The sequence below is a fragment of the Mustela lutreola genome, chromosome X, assembly GCF_030435805.1.
Source record: "Mustela lutreola isolate mMusLut2 chromosome X, mMusLut2.pri, whole genome shotgun sequence".
Lineage (NCBI taxonomy): Eukaryota > Metazoa > Chordata > Mammalia > Carnivora > Mustelidae > Mustela > Mustela lutreola.
Genome location: NC_081308.1, coordinates 132,278,175 through 132,296,424, shown reverse-complemented (window position 1 = coordinate 132,296,424; position 18,250 = coordinate 132,278,175). Strand labels below are relative to the sequence as shown.

The window sequence follows — 18,250 nt, the reverse complement described above, 5'->3', positions numbered from 1 at the left end:
GGCACCCATGGGCGTCTCGAAATGAGCCTTCACCTTGCCCCAGGCCTCCCTCCGGGGGCTTCTCTCACCAGCATATCCCAGACAACAGCGGCTAGAGGCAAGGACAGGCGACAAAGCGGCGGCAGAAAGCAGCCATGGTTGGCAATTTGCAAACAGGTTTAACCCTGTTTGGAGGAGAAAAATGTGTTACAAACTCAGAAGAAGTAAGAAAATAGATTCTTTTTTCCCAAGCTCAAGCGTTTTCTAACAATCCAGCTGGACACTGACGTGACCTTCCGGGAAGCACAGCGTAGCTGTCGCAGTGTGATCACAGACCACGACCCACGAGGGTACAAAGGGTTATAATTCTGTAAGACTGTAACATTAGAGGTTATAGCAGAAATCAATACATTGTTTTCCTTAACAGCCTGGTAGAGAAGTGAACCCCACAGGTGATACGCTTTTATTTCCTGGGAGCGGGTTAGCGCCCTTGTTATGGCCATCTATCCCTACCGACTGGGTGTGTCTCTATTTCTCCAATGCTCCTGCACCCAGGCCTTTTGTCTTCCTGCTGGTTTCCTCAATAACTACTTAAATAAAACCTTGGTACATACAAACAGATGGTTTCGAGAGCTGTATTTTTACCCTGGAAATAAAAATGTGGACACTAACTTACGGAGGGCACCACCTGCAATGTGACAGGCAACAAGGAATCATGGAACACTGCACCAAAAATTGACGAAGGATGGTATGGTGATCACGGAACATGATTAAAAAACAGCAGACACACAGAATAGCAGGATGGACTTCCGAAAGCCAAATTAGTGAGTTAGAAAATCAGATTAAATTGAGGTCAGGGTAGAAAGTGAAATCATTTATGAGAGGTACAATAAAATTTTAAGAATTAGAAATTTTTAAATTTCTTGATCCAGGAGAACTTTATAAGGAGACTGAAAGAGAAATGGGCGTTCCAAGGTGAGTAAGTTCTAGAGCTGTGCTGTACAATATTGTATATTGTATATGTGTTAGGCACTTCAACATTTCAAAGGGTAAGCTGTGTTAAGTATTCTTACCACAATAAAAATTGAAAGTTCCTGAAAGATCCGATTGGATATGGTCAAATAAAACAATAGGAAAAAATTCTTTGGGATAAAATAATAATAATCATCAAACAAACTTGAATCTTCGGATCCAAGTCTCGTAGTGCAGAGCAAAATTAAAGAAACACCAGAACAAAACACAGCCTGGGGCTTTGCTAAATTCCAGGGGTAATGTAGAAGAATGAGAATGTGCATTGTTTACTGGCATAAACCTAGTCAAATAGCAAAACAGACACTATTGCTAGCACCAGAAAACCCACACTATGTTATAATGCTGATTGAGTTACTTACAAAAGCACTGAGATCATAGCAAGGTAATAATCAGAAGATCAGGAAACAAATTCACTCTCCTATGACAAATACAGTCTCTAATTCTGAGCAAATATAATTTTCTGTCACAAACATTTTATCAAACATAATCTCAAGGTTACAAGCCAACAATCTTTGGAAGATACATATTAAAACAAGTCTGTCTTCCAATGTTCTAAACAAGTTTAGGACTGCCTCGGTGGCTCTGTCGACTGGGAGTCTGCCTTCGCCTTGGGTCATGATCTGGGGTCCTGGAATCCAACCCCAAGTTGAGCCCTGTATCAGGCTCCCTGCTCTGCAGGGAGTTTGCTTCTCCCCACTCCCTCTACCTGCTGCTCCCCCCACTCATGCTCTCTCTCCATCTATCTCTCTCAAATAAATAAATCTTTTTTTAAAAGAGAAGTTTAGTGAAAAGACTATATAGAAATGCAGCTTTATGATGACAAGATACAGATTCAGACTTAACTCTATTGTTTATAAAATAACTGTAACTGTAATAAAATAATTTCTACCCTTCTTCCTTGACCAGAGTGGTGACTGACAGTGCTCCTAGAAACTTTGTGGGTACAATTTTATCTGTATTGCTAACCAAGACTGAGACTATTTATAAAATTTTATTGAGAGATATATTTTTAAAAAGATTTTATTTATTTGACAGAGAGAGAGAGATCATAATTAGACAGAGAGGCAGGCGGTGGGTGGGGGAGCAAGCTTCCTGCTGAGCAGGGAGCCCGATGTGGTGCTTGATCCCAGGAAGCTGAGACCATGACCTGAGCCAAAGGCAAAGGCTTAACCCACTGAGCCACCCAGGTGCCCCTACTGAGAGATATCTTAAAAGACCTAAATAATTGGAATTAGAAGACTCAATGTTACAAAAATGCCAGTTCTTCACAGAGAGATCTCTAGATTCAACACAATCTCAATCTAAATTTCAGCATTTTCTTATTGTGGAATCAAGCATGGGGAAATGTAAAAGACCAAGAATAGCCAAAATATTCCTGATATAAGATATCAGATATTTTATTTTATTTATAAATATTTCATTTATTTATTCATGAGAGACAGAGAGAGAGGCAGAGGGAGAAGCAGATTCTCTGCTCGAGCAGGGAGCCTGATGCGGGACTTGATCCCAGGACCCTGGTACCATGACCTCGGCTGAAGGCAGACACTTAACCAGCTGAGCCACTCAGGCACCCAATTTTATTTCATTTTCTAATATTTTTAATTTATTTTTAAGTAAGCTCTATACCCAGCATGGGGCTTAAACTCACAACTCTGAGATCAAGAGTCACATGCTCTACTGACTGAGCCAGGCAAATGCCCCAGAAACATTTATTTTAAAGCCATAGTAATTGGGGAGCCTGGGTAGTTCAGTCATTAAGTGTCTACCTTCGGCTCAGGTCATGATCCCAGGGTTCTGGGATGGAGCCCGATGGGAGCCCTGCATCAGGCCTCCTGCTAGGTGGGAAGCCTGCTTCTCCCTCTTCCTCTCCCCCTGCTTGTGTTCCTTCCCTCGCTGTGTCTCTCTCTGTCAAATAAATAAATAAAAACTTTTAAAAAACAAAGTCACAGTAATTAAGACAAGGTGCTATTGACACAAGGACAGATCAATAGACTAGTGGAACATATTAGAATCCAGAAGTAGACCCACATTATATATGAACACTTGATTTATGATAAAATAGCTCTCCAGAACAGTAATACCAGGTCAATCAGAATCCATGTGAAAAATTGATATTTGTGGCACATAGCCGGCTCAGTCAGTAGAGAATGTGACTCTTGATCTCAGAGTCATGCACGTTGAGGGTAGTGATTACTAAAAATAAGTTAATCAATAAACTTTAAAAAAGCTATTTTTTAAGAAATAAAATTTGACCCCTTCCTTGCTCTATATGAAAATAAAGTCAGTTTTAGGTTAATTAAACCTCTATGAGCAGCAAACAATGAAATTTCTAGGAGCGTCATAGATAAGTTTCTTAAACAGCATCCCCAAAACCACTAACCATGAAGGAAAAGATTGATCAATTTGACCACATTTAAATTCGGACCTTCTGTCCATTCACAGAGTGGGAGGAAATATTTGCAGTATGTGCAATTGACGAATGCATATGGAGCAGGTGGCACTGTCTTCTGCTGTTTATTTATTTCAGGAGATAATCTGGCATAATCTACTGAAGTCGGGCATGTAAATGCCCTACGATGATTCTCTCGGATAATGACCTAGGAGTAGAATTGCCATGTGAACCAGGAGACAGCTCCAAACTGGAAACTGGCCTTATTGCATATGTTTCCTAGTGGCTCTGTTTTTTTAAAGATTTTATTTATTTATTTGACAGAAAAAGAGAAAGCACACAAGCAGGGGGAGTGGCAGGCAGAGGGAAAGGGAGAAGTAGACTTCCCACTGAGCAGAGAGCCTGATGCGGGGCTTGATCCCAGGAAGCTGGGGACATGACCCGAGCCAAAGGCAGACACTTAATGACTGAGCCACCCAGGCACCTCTTTAGTGGCTCATTTTATTTATTTTTTATTTTTTAAGATTTTATTTTATGTATTTGACAGAGAGAGAGATCACAAGTAGGCAGAGCAGCAGGCAGGAGAGGGAAAAGCAGGCTCTCTGCTAAAGCCTGATACGGCACTCAATCCCAGGACCCTGGGATCATGACCCAAGCTGAAGGCAGAAGTTTAACCCACTGAGCCACCCAGGCACCCCAAGTGGCTCATTTTAATTGCTGTATGCTCTTCCATTATATAGTATATATCACAATTTATCCACTGTTTTTCTGATAGAATTCTAATACATCATTTATGCTGGTTCTTCTATGGAGGTGATCATCTTTTCTTAATAATTAACTTGTAAGATGGGGTACCTCAGTGGCTCAGTTGGTTGAACATCCAGCTCTTGGTTTCAGCTCAGGACATGGCCTCAGGGGTCATGGGATTAAGCCCCAGGTTGGGTTCTGCCCTCAGTAGGGAGGCTGCTTGAGGATTGCCCCTCCCCACACTCATTCACCCACATGCTCATTCTCTCTGTCTCTGTCTTTCTCTATAATAAATAAATATATACTTTAAAAAAAAAAAAAAAAAAAAAAAACCTCGTGGGGCGCCTGAGTGGCTCAGTTTTTAAGCATCTGCCTTCAGCTCAGGTGATGATCCCAGGGTGCTGGGATGGAGCTCCACATCGGGCTCCCTGCTTAGTGGGGCTCCTGCTTCCTCCTTTCTCTCTGCCCTGCCCGCTCATGCTCTTTCTCTCTGAAAATAAATAAATAAAATATTTTAAAAACAAAACAAAACAAAAAAGCATTAACTTATAACAGTTCTCTGTGTGTTGAGGATCTTAACTTATTTGTCATATATGCTATGAAATGTATTACCTAATTTGTCATTCATCAGTTATATTTCTTTACAATATTTTGTTTTATGAAAGCTTTACATTTTTTATGCAATAAATTTATCGTCAGTACTTTCTTTTTATTTATTTATTTATTTATTTATTTATTTATTTGACAGACAGAAATCACAAGTAGGCAGAGAGGCAGAGAGAGAGGGGGAAGCAGGCTCCCCACTGAGTGGAAAGCCCAATGCGGGGCTCGATCCCAGGACCCTGGGATCATGACCTGAGCCGAAGGCAGAGGTTTTAACCCACTGAGCCACCCAGGCGCCCCTATCATCATTATTTTCAATTATGGTTTGGGGTTTTATGACATGCTTAAAGTAGCTTTTTCCACACCAAGATTATAAAAACATTAACCCATATTTTATTCCAATATGTATACGGTTTTATTTTTGTTTAGTCCTTATTGGTTTTCGTGTGTAGGGCCTTTCCTTCCATGCATCCAAATGAATAGTCCATCATCATATTTTCCCCACTAATATGAACTGTCATTTTGATCATTCAAGTCATGTGTACAGTAGACACCACGGGGCAAATAAAATACCTGATAATTCTTTGAGCCTAAAAGGAAACACAGGTGTTTGTACATAGGCAGAAAAAGATGCTCTGTGTTTAGCTATCAGAGAGAGGTAGGGGGAGGGTCGTATGTATAGATGATGTCATAAGGAGCGGTGGAATTCTAGTTGGAATTTTAGAGACTTTAGGGGGAGACTCTGACCAGTGTCTTCCACAGACCACGGCACTCTGAAGACTGAAGCCTAATTCACTGACTTTTTTGGTTCCCTTGTCCCTAAGTCAATTTTCAGGTAAGCAGCTTCCCACCTGACATGGGTCTCTTTAAGTCCTGTCAAACAGAACTGAATGTATTAGTTATAAATGTCTTAAGTAATAGAAAGTCCAAATTAGGGGGCACCTTGGTGGCTCAGTTGGTGAAGCATTTGCCTTCAGCTAAGGTCATGATCCTGGAGTCCCGGGTTCGAGCCCCAGGATCGAGCCCCGTGTCCAGCTGCCTGCTTAGCGGAGAGTCTGCTTCTCCCTCTGCCTCTCACCCTGCTTGTTCTCTCTCTGTCTCTCAAATAAATAAATAAAATCCTTAAAAAAAGAGAGTCCAAATTAGAATAGCTCAAATAGGGGTTATTTTTCTCATACTAAGCAGCCTAGAGGTGGGCAGATGGAGGTGTTTGTTTAGTGACTTGAAACTGTCATAGTCAAGATAGATGTCATTTTCTTGACCTTTCCTTCATGTACATTGCCTCGTGGTCACAGATGGCTGCTCCAACTTCAGGTAATCCTTAAACAATGTTCAAGGAGCACAAAGAGAAAATGGTTGCACCATCTCTTTTATCAAGATGGCAAAAAGTCTTCCCAGATGCTACCCAACAGATTTCTGTTAGTCTTCATTGTCCAGAACTATGTTTTTATCTTTTCTTCTATTTTATTTTCTTTTTTATCGTGTTATGTTAGTCACCAGAGTACATCATGAGTTTTTGATGCAGTGTTCCAAGACTCATTGTTTAAGTATAATACCCAGTGCTCCATGCCATCCATGCCCTCCCTAATACCCACCACCGGGCTCTCCCAAACCCCAACCCCTCCCCTGCAAAACCCTCAGTTTGTTTCTCAGAGTCCACAGTGTCTCATGGTTCATCTCCCCCTCTGAGTTCCCCCAACTCACTGCTCTCCATCTCCCCATGTCCTCCGTGTTATTCCTTGTGCTCCACAAGTAAGCAAAACCATATGATAATTGACTCTCTCTGCTTGACTTATTTCACTCAGCATAATCTCCTCCAGTCCCGTCTATGTTGATACAAAAGTTGGGTATTCATCTTTTCTGATGGAGGCATCATACTCCATAGTGTATATGGATCACATCTTCCTTATCCATTCGTCCATTGAAGGGCATCTTGGTTCTTTCCAGTTTGGCGACCGTGGCCATTGCTGCTATGAACATTGGGGTACAGATGGCCCTTCTTTTCACTACATCTGTGTCTTTGGGGTAAATACCCAGTAAATACCCAGTAGTGCAATTTCAGGGTTATAGGGAAGCTCTATTTGTAATTTCTTAAGGAATCTCCACAGTTTCCCAAAGTGGCTGCACCAAATTGCATTCCCACCAGCAGTGTAGGAGGGTTCCCCTTTCTCTACATCCTCTCAACACTCGTTGTTTCCTGCCTTGTTAATTTTGGCCACTCTAATTAGTGTAAGGTGGTATTTCAATGTGGTTTTGATATTAATCTCCCTGATGGTTAATGATATTGAGCATTTTTTCATGTCGGTTAGCCATTTGTATGTCTTCTTTGGAGAAGTGTCTGATCATGTCTTCTGCCCATTTTTGATGTTATTGTTTGATTTTGGGGGTTGAGTTTGAGGAGTTCTCTACAGATCTTGGATATCAGCCCTTAGTAGTGTCATTTATAAATGTCTTCTCCCATTCTGTGGGTTGCCTCTTTGTTTTGTTGACTATTTCCTTTGCTGTGCAGAAGCTTTTGATCTTGATGAAGTCCCAAAAGTTCATTTTCGCTTTTGTTTCCTTTGCCATTGGAGACGTGTCTTGAAAGAAGTTGTTGTGGCCCATGTCAAAGAGGTTGCTGCCTGTGCTCTCCCCTAGGATTTTGATGGTTTCCTGTCTCATGTTGAGGTCTTTCATCCATTTAGAGTTCATCTTTGTGTGTGGTGTAGTAGAATGGTCCAGTTGCATTCTTCTGTATATAGCTGTCCAGTTTCTCAGCACCGTCTATTGGAGAGAATGTCTTTTTTTCCCATTGGGTAGTCATTCCTGAATGTCAAAGATTGGTTGACCATAGAATTAAGGCTCCATATCTGGGCTCTCTATTCTGTTCCATTGGTCTATGTGTCTGTTTTTGTGCCAGTCCATGCTGTCTTGGTGATCCCAAGCTTGAAATCAGGCAACATGATGCCCCCACAAGTGTCCAACTCTTAATATCAGCTCAGGTCATGATCTGAGGGTCGTGAGACAGAGCCTCACGTTGGGCTCTGCACTCACTGTGGAGTCTGCTTGAGATCTCTCTTTCTCTCTCTCTCTCTTTGCCCCTCCCCTGCTGCTCACTCTCTCTAAAAAACAAAAACAAAACCTCACCATTTTCTCACTTTTCAGACAAAGCTGCTTTGGAAAGAGCCAAGGAAAAGGACATCTCCCTTTGGCTGGATGAGCCAGGAGTACAGCTGAGTGGCTCTACAGAGAATTCATGGAGCCCTGGAAGGTGCTGAACATTGTGTTTCTGCTGAGTTCCTTGAGCTGCGTGTTGGTGGAGACCGCTGCTTCCTCGACACCACTTTCATCTGCTATTGGGATGCAAGACAAAGCAGGGTCAAAACCACGCTCAAGAGGTTTGTTTGCTATTAGGATCAATGTTCCTATTATCTTTGTCAGACATAAGACTCAGGTCTCAGGTCAGGAAAAGCTGATTTTGTATTGGTGAAAAATTAGTGTTCACAGGGGCTCCTGGGTTCCTCAGGCAGTTACATGGCTGACTCTTGATTTTGGCTCAGGTCATGATCTCAGGGTCCTGGCATCAAGCCCCTCATTGGGCTCCATGCTTGGTGGGGAGTCTGCTTGGGATTCTCTCTCTTTGCCTCTGCCCCTCCCTCCAGCTCATGCTGTCTCTCATTCTCTCTCAAATAAATCAATAAAATCTTTATTTTTTAAAAGATTTTATTGATTTATTTGACAGTGTGAGAGAGCACAAGCAGGAGGAGGGGCCGAGGGAGAGGGAGAAGCAGGCTCTCCGCTGAGCAGGGAGCCCCACATGGGCTCCATCCCAGGACCCCGGAATTGTGACCTGAGCCAAAGGCAGATGCTTCACTGACTGAGCCCCCCAGGCATCCCAATAAATAAATCTTTAAAAACAGCCAAGAAAAGAAAAGATAAATAGAGTTCATAGTAAAGCAGACTATTCTGGTTTGGTCAATTTAGATCAATAAGCCCTAACCCAGCAACTGCTTCACAGAAGGATGTTGAGTAGGAGTTCACAGATGGCCAAACCCAGAGACACTGGTCTTCTGTGAGATATGACAAAGGCTCCCTGAGGACAAAGGGATAATTCCAGTTGTTTGGGAGGAGGGGTTTCGTACAAGGAGGCAAAGATGATATCCATCTGAGAGTACCTTTTTTAAATGCAAATCCCTTGAATGACTTAGAGGCATCACCACAAAGTAGTTAAGAGTATAGGCTCTGGGGGTGCCTGGGTGGCTCAGTCGGTTGGGCATCTGCCTTTGGCTTGTGTCATGATCCCAGGGTCCTGGGATCCAGTCCCACATTGGGCTCCATGCTTGGCGGGAAGCCTGCTTCTCTCTCCCTCTGCTGCCCTCCCCCCCTGCTTGTGCTCTCCCTCTCTGTCAGATAAATAAAGAAAGAAAGAATATGGGCTCTGGGCAACTATAAGAGCATGATATCTGGGAAAATGACTTGAACTTGGATCAGGGTTCCCATCACAGCCTTCTCAAGTACTTGATCTCTCCTCATTGGACATCCGTGCTTTTTTCTGCAGAACACCACAGGTTCTGGCTTAGCAACTTCAGAGATTACTTGTGGGATCGCATCAGGAGCTCTGTGCCTCCAGCTGCTGTTTTTGCTTTTCTTCCTGCCATAGCCATCATGGGGGTCCTCTGCTGCCTCACGTAAGCTGCTGCGGGATGAGGAGAGGGAGGGAGAGGGGACCCTGAGGGAGAGACAGAACAATCAAGCTCCCCACCATCCTATACATCTATAATTAAGGGTAAGTTTTAAGGAATGTCATGGTTGTTTTATCCAGCCCACTCCATCCATTAGGAACAACTTACAGGTGACATTCAATAACCAGTGTTTCCAACTGACTTTTTTTTTTTTTCTACTAACTTCATTTACTCCTAACTATCTTTCCCTTTGGTTTAGGAATTATACATGGAAAATATACAATTAACTATGTTTTCCAGGGCCAGAAATTCAAAATTTGTCACAATATTTATATAAATCATATGAAATCTAAGAGATCCTTGAAATAGTTAACAAAATAAAGATAAGTAGAAAAACCTTAATTTTATTAATCCAATCAGAATTTACTGAGAGATGACTACTTGCCTGTCTCTGCCCTGGTTGCTAGTGAGACAGAGGAATGAGACAACAGAAGAACTGTCTGGTGGGTCAGTGTTAGGGTGGGAGACAGAGTCTGAGTGGGGAACCCATGGAAGTATGCTCAAGGGTTGTTAGAACTGCACAGCTTAATAAAGTGACTGAGGGCAAAGATCAGCTAAGGGTGTGGCATCCCCACCTAAGACTCCTGATAATCTCAGATGATCATGGGACCAAGAACCTCATCTAGGAAACAACCTTGGGTATGGTTGCTGACCCACAGAACCGGTCAGAGCCAAACAGATGTCAGGTGACTTTTTGAGAGAAGCTTCTTACCTAAGAAACCATGAGCCAGAATTAAATGAGTTTTAAAACAAGACTTGGACCTCTGGTCTTCCATGAGAAGGATATAGGATGTTTCCTAGGATGGCATCGAAGTTTCCTAGGATGGCATCTTCCAGGCCCAGAGAATAATGGCTGGGAAGAACCTCCCAGAAGGTGGGCAGCAGGCCACAGAGCTTCTCCTACAAGGCGGCTCGGGCCTAATCAGTATGTGTGCCCAGCAGGGCTAGAGAAGCACTTACAGAGCAAACGGCTGCTGTGTGTCTCCCATATTTCTTTCTCCAAATGGGACTGTTCATGGCGGGTATACTCCTCCTGCTCCGTCCTTGTACTGGGTGTGTGGAGAGCCGTAGATAACTTGTTTTACTTAATACATTACTCAGACCAAGAGCAGCTGCACCCAGATTGGAGAGAAGCAAGCCTCACCCAGGTACTCTGGACTTTGAGCTGGGTACAGTGATAAATAGGATTTTAGTCTCATGATAAAGTCGTGCCATGAGTCCACGGTTGTGAGACGGGAGTGCTGTGTTCAGGGTACTGTCAGGGGCCAACACCTGGGGAGCGTAGTGACAGGAAGGGAAAGGTCACACTGTTTTGCAAGCCCAGCAAAGCCTTGGTTGACCCCATCAGAGCTGTCCCCGTGTGAGAGCAAGCACACGAGAACAGGGGAGGGCAGGGCAGCAGGAGAGGGAGAGCAAGAGAAACTCAAGCGGGCTCCACACCCAGCATGGAGCCCAATGCGGGGGCTCCATCCCAGGACCCTGAGCTCACGACCTGAGCTGAAATCGAGAATTGGACACTTCACCGACTGAGCCCCCCAGGTACCCCTGAAATGGCTGCCACTTGATAGAGGCTGGGTGTGGACGACACTCCCAGCAGCCAGAGAAATCAGGCTGCTCTCAAGGGGGAGCCTGAGCGGTGAGTGTCCGTGTGCCCTACAGGGTGGCTGTAACCCCACACAGGGCAGGAAAAATGAAGCAGGGTATCAGAGAAAGGCCACATTGCCCAATGAGAGAAGGCGGGACACAAGTGGAGAGCTATCTGATTCTGAATCTCTCCTTGCTGTGACTCAAACTCCCGCCTCAGAAGCCTCAGGAGGACTTCGGGGGAGATAAAACCCACAACACGCCCAAGGAAAGACTTCCTTCTTTGAAGTCGATGCCTCAACCTGGGGAGAAGAGCCATGAAAGCCCTTGCTGGGGACAAGCAAGCTAGGTGGGGAAAGAAACACCAGTGAAGACAGTGAGGGCAAGAGGAAAGGCAAGATGGAGTAAAATGAAAGAAGACATGGATGATAAAATACAAAAGGAGATAGGGAAGACAGGATTTAGAAATAAATAGACTTAATTTATTTAAAAACCTTATTTAGTTATTAAAAATACCTTAGGGAAAGTGGTATTAAAGGGAAAACTGATAGATGCAGGGGGCACGAAATAACCACTTTGTAGAAGAGACTGAAATCGCACAACAGGAAAAGAACACTTCGAGGTATAATTTTTAAGTGTTACAGTAATAAAGGCGGGTCTGAGTCTATAGTCATAAAGGGCACATAAAGTCCCAGGAAAAATTGGCACTTGATACTGGGCACATAGCAGACTCTCAATAATACTGGATTTTTTAAACGATTTTATTTTTAAGTAATCTGTACCCCCAATGTGGGGTTTAAAGTCACAACCCCGAGATCAGGAGTTGCATGTCCCAACAAGTGAGCCAGGCTGGTGCCCCAATAATACGGGAGGGAGTCATCATTTACTGAGCTGAGGCAAACTACTGGAAGGTAAGAATTTGCTACATGGAAAATGCAAAGAGAAAGACCAAAATGCTATTCTAATTGATGCTGAGATGAGATCTAGGGAGCTGTGGGCCCGCAGCCACACCGCAGGCCAGAGGGGAACTTGGGTAAGACCAACAGGCTGCTGAGAGCATGATCGGACCCAAAGACCATGGGCTGCCCTAGAGATTTAAAAACACATTTCAGTGAGGTGCCTGGGTGGTTCAGTTGTGAAGTGTCTGCCTTTGGCTCAGGTCATGATCTCGAGGTCCTGAGATCAAGTCCCGAATCCGGCTCCCTGCTCAGCCTCTGCCACTGTCCCTCCCCACTACTCATGCTCTCTCTGTCTCAAATAAAGAGAATCATTTAAAAAAATACATTTCACTGTATTGACTGGGAAGAGTTTCTCTGTGCCTCTTACCCTCTATCCGGGCTGATACAGCACTAGCTGCTTTGTTGCCTGAGGAAATCAACATGGAAGCCTTCTTCATCTCCCAGAGTGCTGGTGGCGATCAGGGACGCTGACTGCAGCTAACAAGTATGCAAAGAAACGTGTATAAGGAGTTTTTAGTATGGTTTATAATATTGAAAAAATACATAAAACTTATTCGGTCACTGGCTAGTTAACGAAAGCACCGAATGTTCATACAATGAGTACTATATGGTCACCAAAAAGTTGTTGTAGAGGATAATTCCATGGAATCCTGTTCATGAAATACTGAGTGCGAAAACGCAGATTATAAGAGAGGAAATACAACTGAAACTAATTTGTTCCTAGAAACTAGAGTCACCTGGGTAGCTCAGTCCGCTAAGCATCAGACTGTTGATGTCAGTCTGGGTCTGCATCTCTGGGGAGTGAGCTCAAGCCCCATCTCCACTAGCATGGAGCCTACTTAAAAACAAACAAAAGGGGCGCCTGGGTGGCTCAGTGGATTAGGCCGCTGCCTTCGGCTCGGGCCATGATCTCAGGGTCCTGGGATCGAGTCCCGCATCGGGCTCTCTGCTCAGCGGGGAGCCTGCTTCCCTCTCTCTCTCTCTCTGGCTGCCTCTCTGTCTACTTGTGATTTCTCTCTGTCAAATAAATACATCTTTAAAAAAACAAAAAACAAAAAAACTAATTTAAAAAAAACTACATGTAGGGGTGCCTGGGTGGCTCAGTGGGTTAAAGCCTCCACCTTCAGCTCCAGTCATGATCCCAAGGGTCCTGGGATCGAGCCCTGCATTGGGCTCTCTGCTCAGCAGGGAGCCTGCTTCCTCCTCTCTCTCTGCCTGCCTCTCTGCCTACCTGTGATCTCTGTCAAATAAATAAATAAAATCTTTTTAAAAAACTATATGTACAGGCTAAAAAGCTTTTAAGGATCTAACCAAAATATTAGACATTGGTTATCTCCTTGTGGTGGTAAATGGGTGGTTCTAATTATTATTACTATTGTCATTATTGATTTTCATATAACTGTGCTTCCCAATCTTTTCAGAACAAACTGTGTTGTTTGGTTATTAAGTTTTTAAGCAAATACTTGATTTTCCTAAAAGATGTGTTTATTTGAGAGAGAGTGCAAGTGGAGGGGCAGAGGGAAAGGGAGAGAGAGAATGTTCAATCAGACTCTGAGCATGGGGCCCAATGTGGGGCTCAATCCCACAACCCATGAGATCGTGACCTGAGCCAAAACCAAGAGTCAGACACTTAACTGACTGAGCCACCCAGGTGTCCCCAAAACATACTGTAAAAACAAAAGAAGAGGGGCACCTGGGTGGCTTAGCCAATGGACCATATGACCCTTGATCTTGGGGTCATGAGTTCAAGTCCCATGTTGGGTGTACAGATTGCTTAAAATAAATTTTAAAATATTAATCACTCAATAAAAACAAAAGAAGAAAAGCTACCTAACCATAGTTCTACATCTACCTCCAATCCCAACTATACAATGCTAGAAACATTCATACTCTTATTTTCTCAAGTCATCAAAGCATTTTGTCTGAATGAAATCACATGGTTCATATTAAAGGGAGATGTTGTCTAAAATCATATGTTGGAAAAGGGAACTACAAAGTACCTCGATGCAATCCAAACCACTTAGTTCATTGATTTTGCTTCTTTTCCCAGTATTGTCGTAGGTGACCCAGGCCAGTGAAGTTCCGGAAGATTCAGCTGGGCAGAATACGCTATTTGCTTACAATGAGGAAGTACCCATGAATTAAAATTAAATGATCTTCCATGTTAAACTATCTTTGCCTTTATTTTCACCTTTAAAACTTGTAGTCAAAAAATGGGAATAGCCTTATTACTGTTTTGATTATAAGAGTATTATGTATTTATTACAAGAAAAATTTCACAAAATACTGAAAGAAGAAAATACCTGTAATCCTAGTACACAAAAATAAACATTGCTTCGTTTAAGATTTTATTTGTCAGGGAGAGAGAGCACAAGCGGGGGAGCAGTAGGCAGAGGGAGCAGCAGGCTCCCCATGGAGCAAGTTGAGAATATAGGGGAGCAGGGACAGGGGCTGGAGGCTAGTCGGGTGACAACTTCGCTTGAACCTGGTGGGGAGCAGCCGATTCCGGAGTCATTGTGACGGGAGAGCCTGGCAGGATCTGATTCTAAGTTGGATGAGTGTGGGGGAGAGTAAGACTTCAAGGATGCCTCACAGGCCTGTAGCCCGAGCCAGTGAAGGGAGGGAGTCATCATTCACTGAGCTGAGGCAAACTACTGGAAGGGAAGAATTTGCTACATGGAAAATGCAAAGAGAAAGAAAGACCAAAATGCTATTCGAACTGATGCTGAGATGAGATCTAGGGAGCTGTGGGCCCGCAGCCACACCGCAGGCCAGAGGGGAACTTGGGTAAGACCAACAGGCTGCTGAGAGCATGATCGGACCCAAAGACCATGGGCTGCCCTAGAGGCCAATGGGGAACAAATGGACCAAGTGAACAAATCCGTAGTCCGCCTCCCCCCACCCCAGGGCAAACCCTGTCCCACCTTCTAACACCAGAGCCTTGCTTGTTTCTAAACTTTATAAAACCTCCGTCATATGTATGTGTTCTGTGGTTTTCTTTCTTTACTTGCTTTATGTTCTGAGATCCTCCCAGCTGGATACTTGGAAAGCGTTCTCCTTATTCAGACCATCAAGTGTACAAGGACATTTCTACTGTTTCCGGGTTGGTTGGTTGGTTTTCTCTTCTCCATAAAGCTTCTATAGGCATTATTACGTGTCTCACGGTGCACACGAACGAGAGCTTCCCTACAGACTGTGCCCTGGGATTGACTTGCTGGGTCAAGGGGTAAGTGCACGCCCCACACCAAGGTCAGTGCTGGCTTCCCTCAAGTGACTGAACAGATTTGCACTCCTCCCACCAGGAGGGAGGAACGCCCCAGTGTCCCGCCCACTTGAGAACAGGAAACGTCTTCGGTCTTTTCATTGCTTGCCAGTCTGGCCCATGAGAATTTACACCCTGTTGTTTTCTTTGTATTTCCCTGAAAATCCATGAGACCGAAGACCTTTTCATGTGGCTTTTTTTGGTCATTTGTCTTTCTCTTCTATGAAATTCCTATGAATGAATTTTGCCCACTTTTCTAATGTGTAGTTTTATTCATTCTTCTGTAGGAACTCTTTACATATTCTGTATGCCATTGTTTTGAACACTATTGATGTGGAAAATACCTTCTTCCAGTTCGAGGATTGCATTTTCACTCTTGATAAGATGGATTTTGAAGAAGAGACATACTTACTTTAAAGTGGTCAAATTTGGCAATCACTTTTCTAAGAAATCCTTCATAAAAGAAGTCTCCTACATTGCCTTCTAAAAGTTTTGTGCTTTTACCTTTCACTTTTAAGTCCTTACGCTATTCAAACTAAGTTTTATATGGTGTGAGGGAGAGTCCAATTGTATTTTATTTTATTTATTTTTTAAGGTTTTATTTATTTAACAGAGAGAGAGAGAGAGCATAAGCAGCGGGAGCATCAGGCAGAGGCAGAGGGAGAAGCAGGCTCCTCTTTGAACATAGAGCTCCACGCAGGGCTTGATCCCAGGACCCCGGGATCATGACTTGAGCTGAAGACAGACGCTTAACCAACTGAGCCACCCAAGCAGCCCCAATTTCATTTTTTTAACATTGTGTGAAGCTATACTTTTCTATTCATGAACTTTGACCTGGAATTCTGTGCCTAAAGGCAGTTCTAGGAACTGAGAAAAACAGATAATTGCAATAAATTCCAAGGAACAAACCCAGATTCTGAGCAATGAGCACCCTGAACTGGAATGGGCCACCCAGGAAAAGACTGTGTGACCATCCCTTCTCTGTGCCCGCTAGAGGCCAATGGGGAACAAGTGGGGTACTTTTCCACCCTGAGCTATGCCTCGATAACAACTTTAGCTAAATTTTGCTCAAGGGGTCACTCTCTCTGAAGGTCTTCTGAGAGCAGTAGTTTGGATAAAGTGTCTGCCTTCACTTCCAACCGGCCTCAGCTTCTATTTTGGTAAGATCCATTTCCAGTACGGCCAGTGCCACAGAATCTATAGGCCAGCTGAGTCTTCCAAACCATGACGATGACTTATCTCTATTTCTGAGCTCTTCTGTAGTGGATTCCAACAGAATGTTATAATTTTGTCTCCACAGTATGTAGAGTCACATTTATTTCTAAGTATTTTATTGTTTTAGACGTTACACTGAATGGTATCTTTGAAAAATTGTATTCTCTGTGTGTTGTTGGTATGTAGAAATATAATCAATTTCGGTATTTAAAAAGCTATCAGGGGGCACCTGGGTGGTTCAGTGGGTGAAGTGTCTGCCTTCGGCTCAGGTCATGATCCCAGGACCTGGGATCCAGCCCCGCATCATCATCATTGGGCTCTCTGCTCAGCGGGGAGTCTGCTTATCCCTCTGGGGTCTCCCTCTCTCTTTCTCTCTCTCAAATAAATAAATAAAATCTTTTTTAAAAATAAAAAAATAAAAAAAGATTATATCAGTAGACTTACACTTAGCACTTTTTGATTTTAATAAGTTATTGATAGATTTTTTAGTTTATAAAGATAATACAATATCTGCTGTTAGTGACAATTTTGTTTCTTCTTTTCCAATATTTGTACCTTTATAATAATTTTACTTTTACCTTACCTTATACAGGTGCTCACGCTCTCTCTCTCTCTTTCTGTCAAATAAATAAAATCTTTGAAAAAAATTAAAATATTTTTCGGGTGCCTGGGTGGCTCAGTGGGTTAAGTCACTGCCTTCAGCTCAGGTCATGATCTCAGGGTCCTGGGATCGAGTCCCGTATCGGGCTCTCTGCTCAGCGGGGAGCCTGCTTCCCTCTCTCTCTCTGTCTGCCTCTCTGCCTACTTGTGATCTCTCTCTGTAAAATAAATAAATAAAATCTTTTAAAAAATTAAATATTTTTCATCTATTGAGATAATAGGATTTTCCCATTAATATGTTAATGCAGTTAATTTGGATTAATGCATTTTCTTTTTCTTTTTTAACATATTTTTTATTTATTTACTTGAGAGAGAGAGCATAAGCAGGGGGAGCAACTCAGGGGCTGGATCCCTGGACCCTGGGATTGTCACCTGAGCTGAAGGCACGTAATCCACTGAGCCACTCAGGATCCCCCAAATTTTCTTTTTTAAAAAAGATTTTATTTCTTTAGACAGAGAAGGGTGCGGGGCAGAAGGAGAGGGACTCTCTGGCTTGAACCAAAATCAAGACTTGGACACCCAACCACTGAACCACCCAGGCTCTCCTGGGTTAATAAATTTTCTAACACTAAGCTAATCTTGAGTTCAAATATCTGAAGGTTTTGGTCCAATTTGGTTATCTGTTGTTCTGCTGGATCTCACCCTTGGGTCCTTGTTTTTTGATTTTATGTAGTATTTTATTTTATTTATTTTATTTTACTGTGAGCTGCAAGGGCTGAACTATGCTTATCAATTCTCAAGGGAGAATTTGTGTTGAGCCCTTTGTGGTAGACTCAGTTAGTCCTGCAGAAAATGGGTGAGTGTTTGCCAGGGACTCAAGACCACAGGACTGGGCAGTGACTGAAATGATGGCTTCATTTGGAGTGATGACAGTGTTCTGGAATGAGAGTGGTGATGGCCGTACAACTCTGTGATTATGATTATGCTAAAAGTCATTGAATTGTTCGCTTTTTAAAAAGATTTTATTTTTATTTATTTGCGAGAGAGGGAAGAAGACCATGAGCAGGAGAGAGAGGCAGAGGGAGAGGGAGAGGGAGAAGCAGGCTCCCTGCTGAGCAAGGAGGCTGACTGGGGACTTGATCCCAGGACCACGGGATCA

At 43.2% G+C, this 18,250-nt stretch overlaps 1 protein-coding gene and 1 long non-coding RNA gene across 2 annotated transcripts in view; one reads left to right on the top strand and one right to left on the bottom strand.

Moving 5' to 3' along the window:
* LOC131820885 (uncharacterized) overlaps positions 1–18,250 on the bottom strand; it is a 211,335-nt gene that overhangs the window by 135,533 nt on the left and 57,552 nt on the right. The gene's annotated exons all lie outside the window — the stretch shown is intronic.
* Positions 5,489–14,170, top strand: SMIM9 (small integral membrane protein 9). Its single transcript, XM_059156743.1, has 4 exons — positions 5,489–5,585; positions 7,895–8,127; positions 9,288–9,417; positions 14,065–14,170. Exons 2-4 carry the CDS (start codon positions 7,986–7,988, stop codon positions 14,090–14,092), a joined length of 300 nt encoding a protein of 99 aa, XP_059012726.1. The 5' UTR covers positions 5,489–5,585; positions 7,895–7,985; the 3' UTR covers positions 14,093–14,170.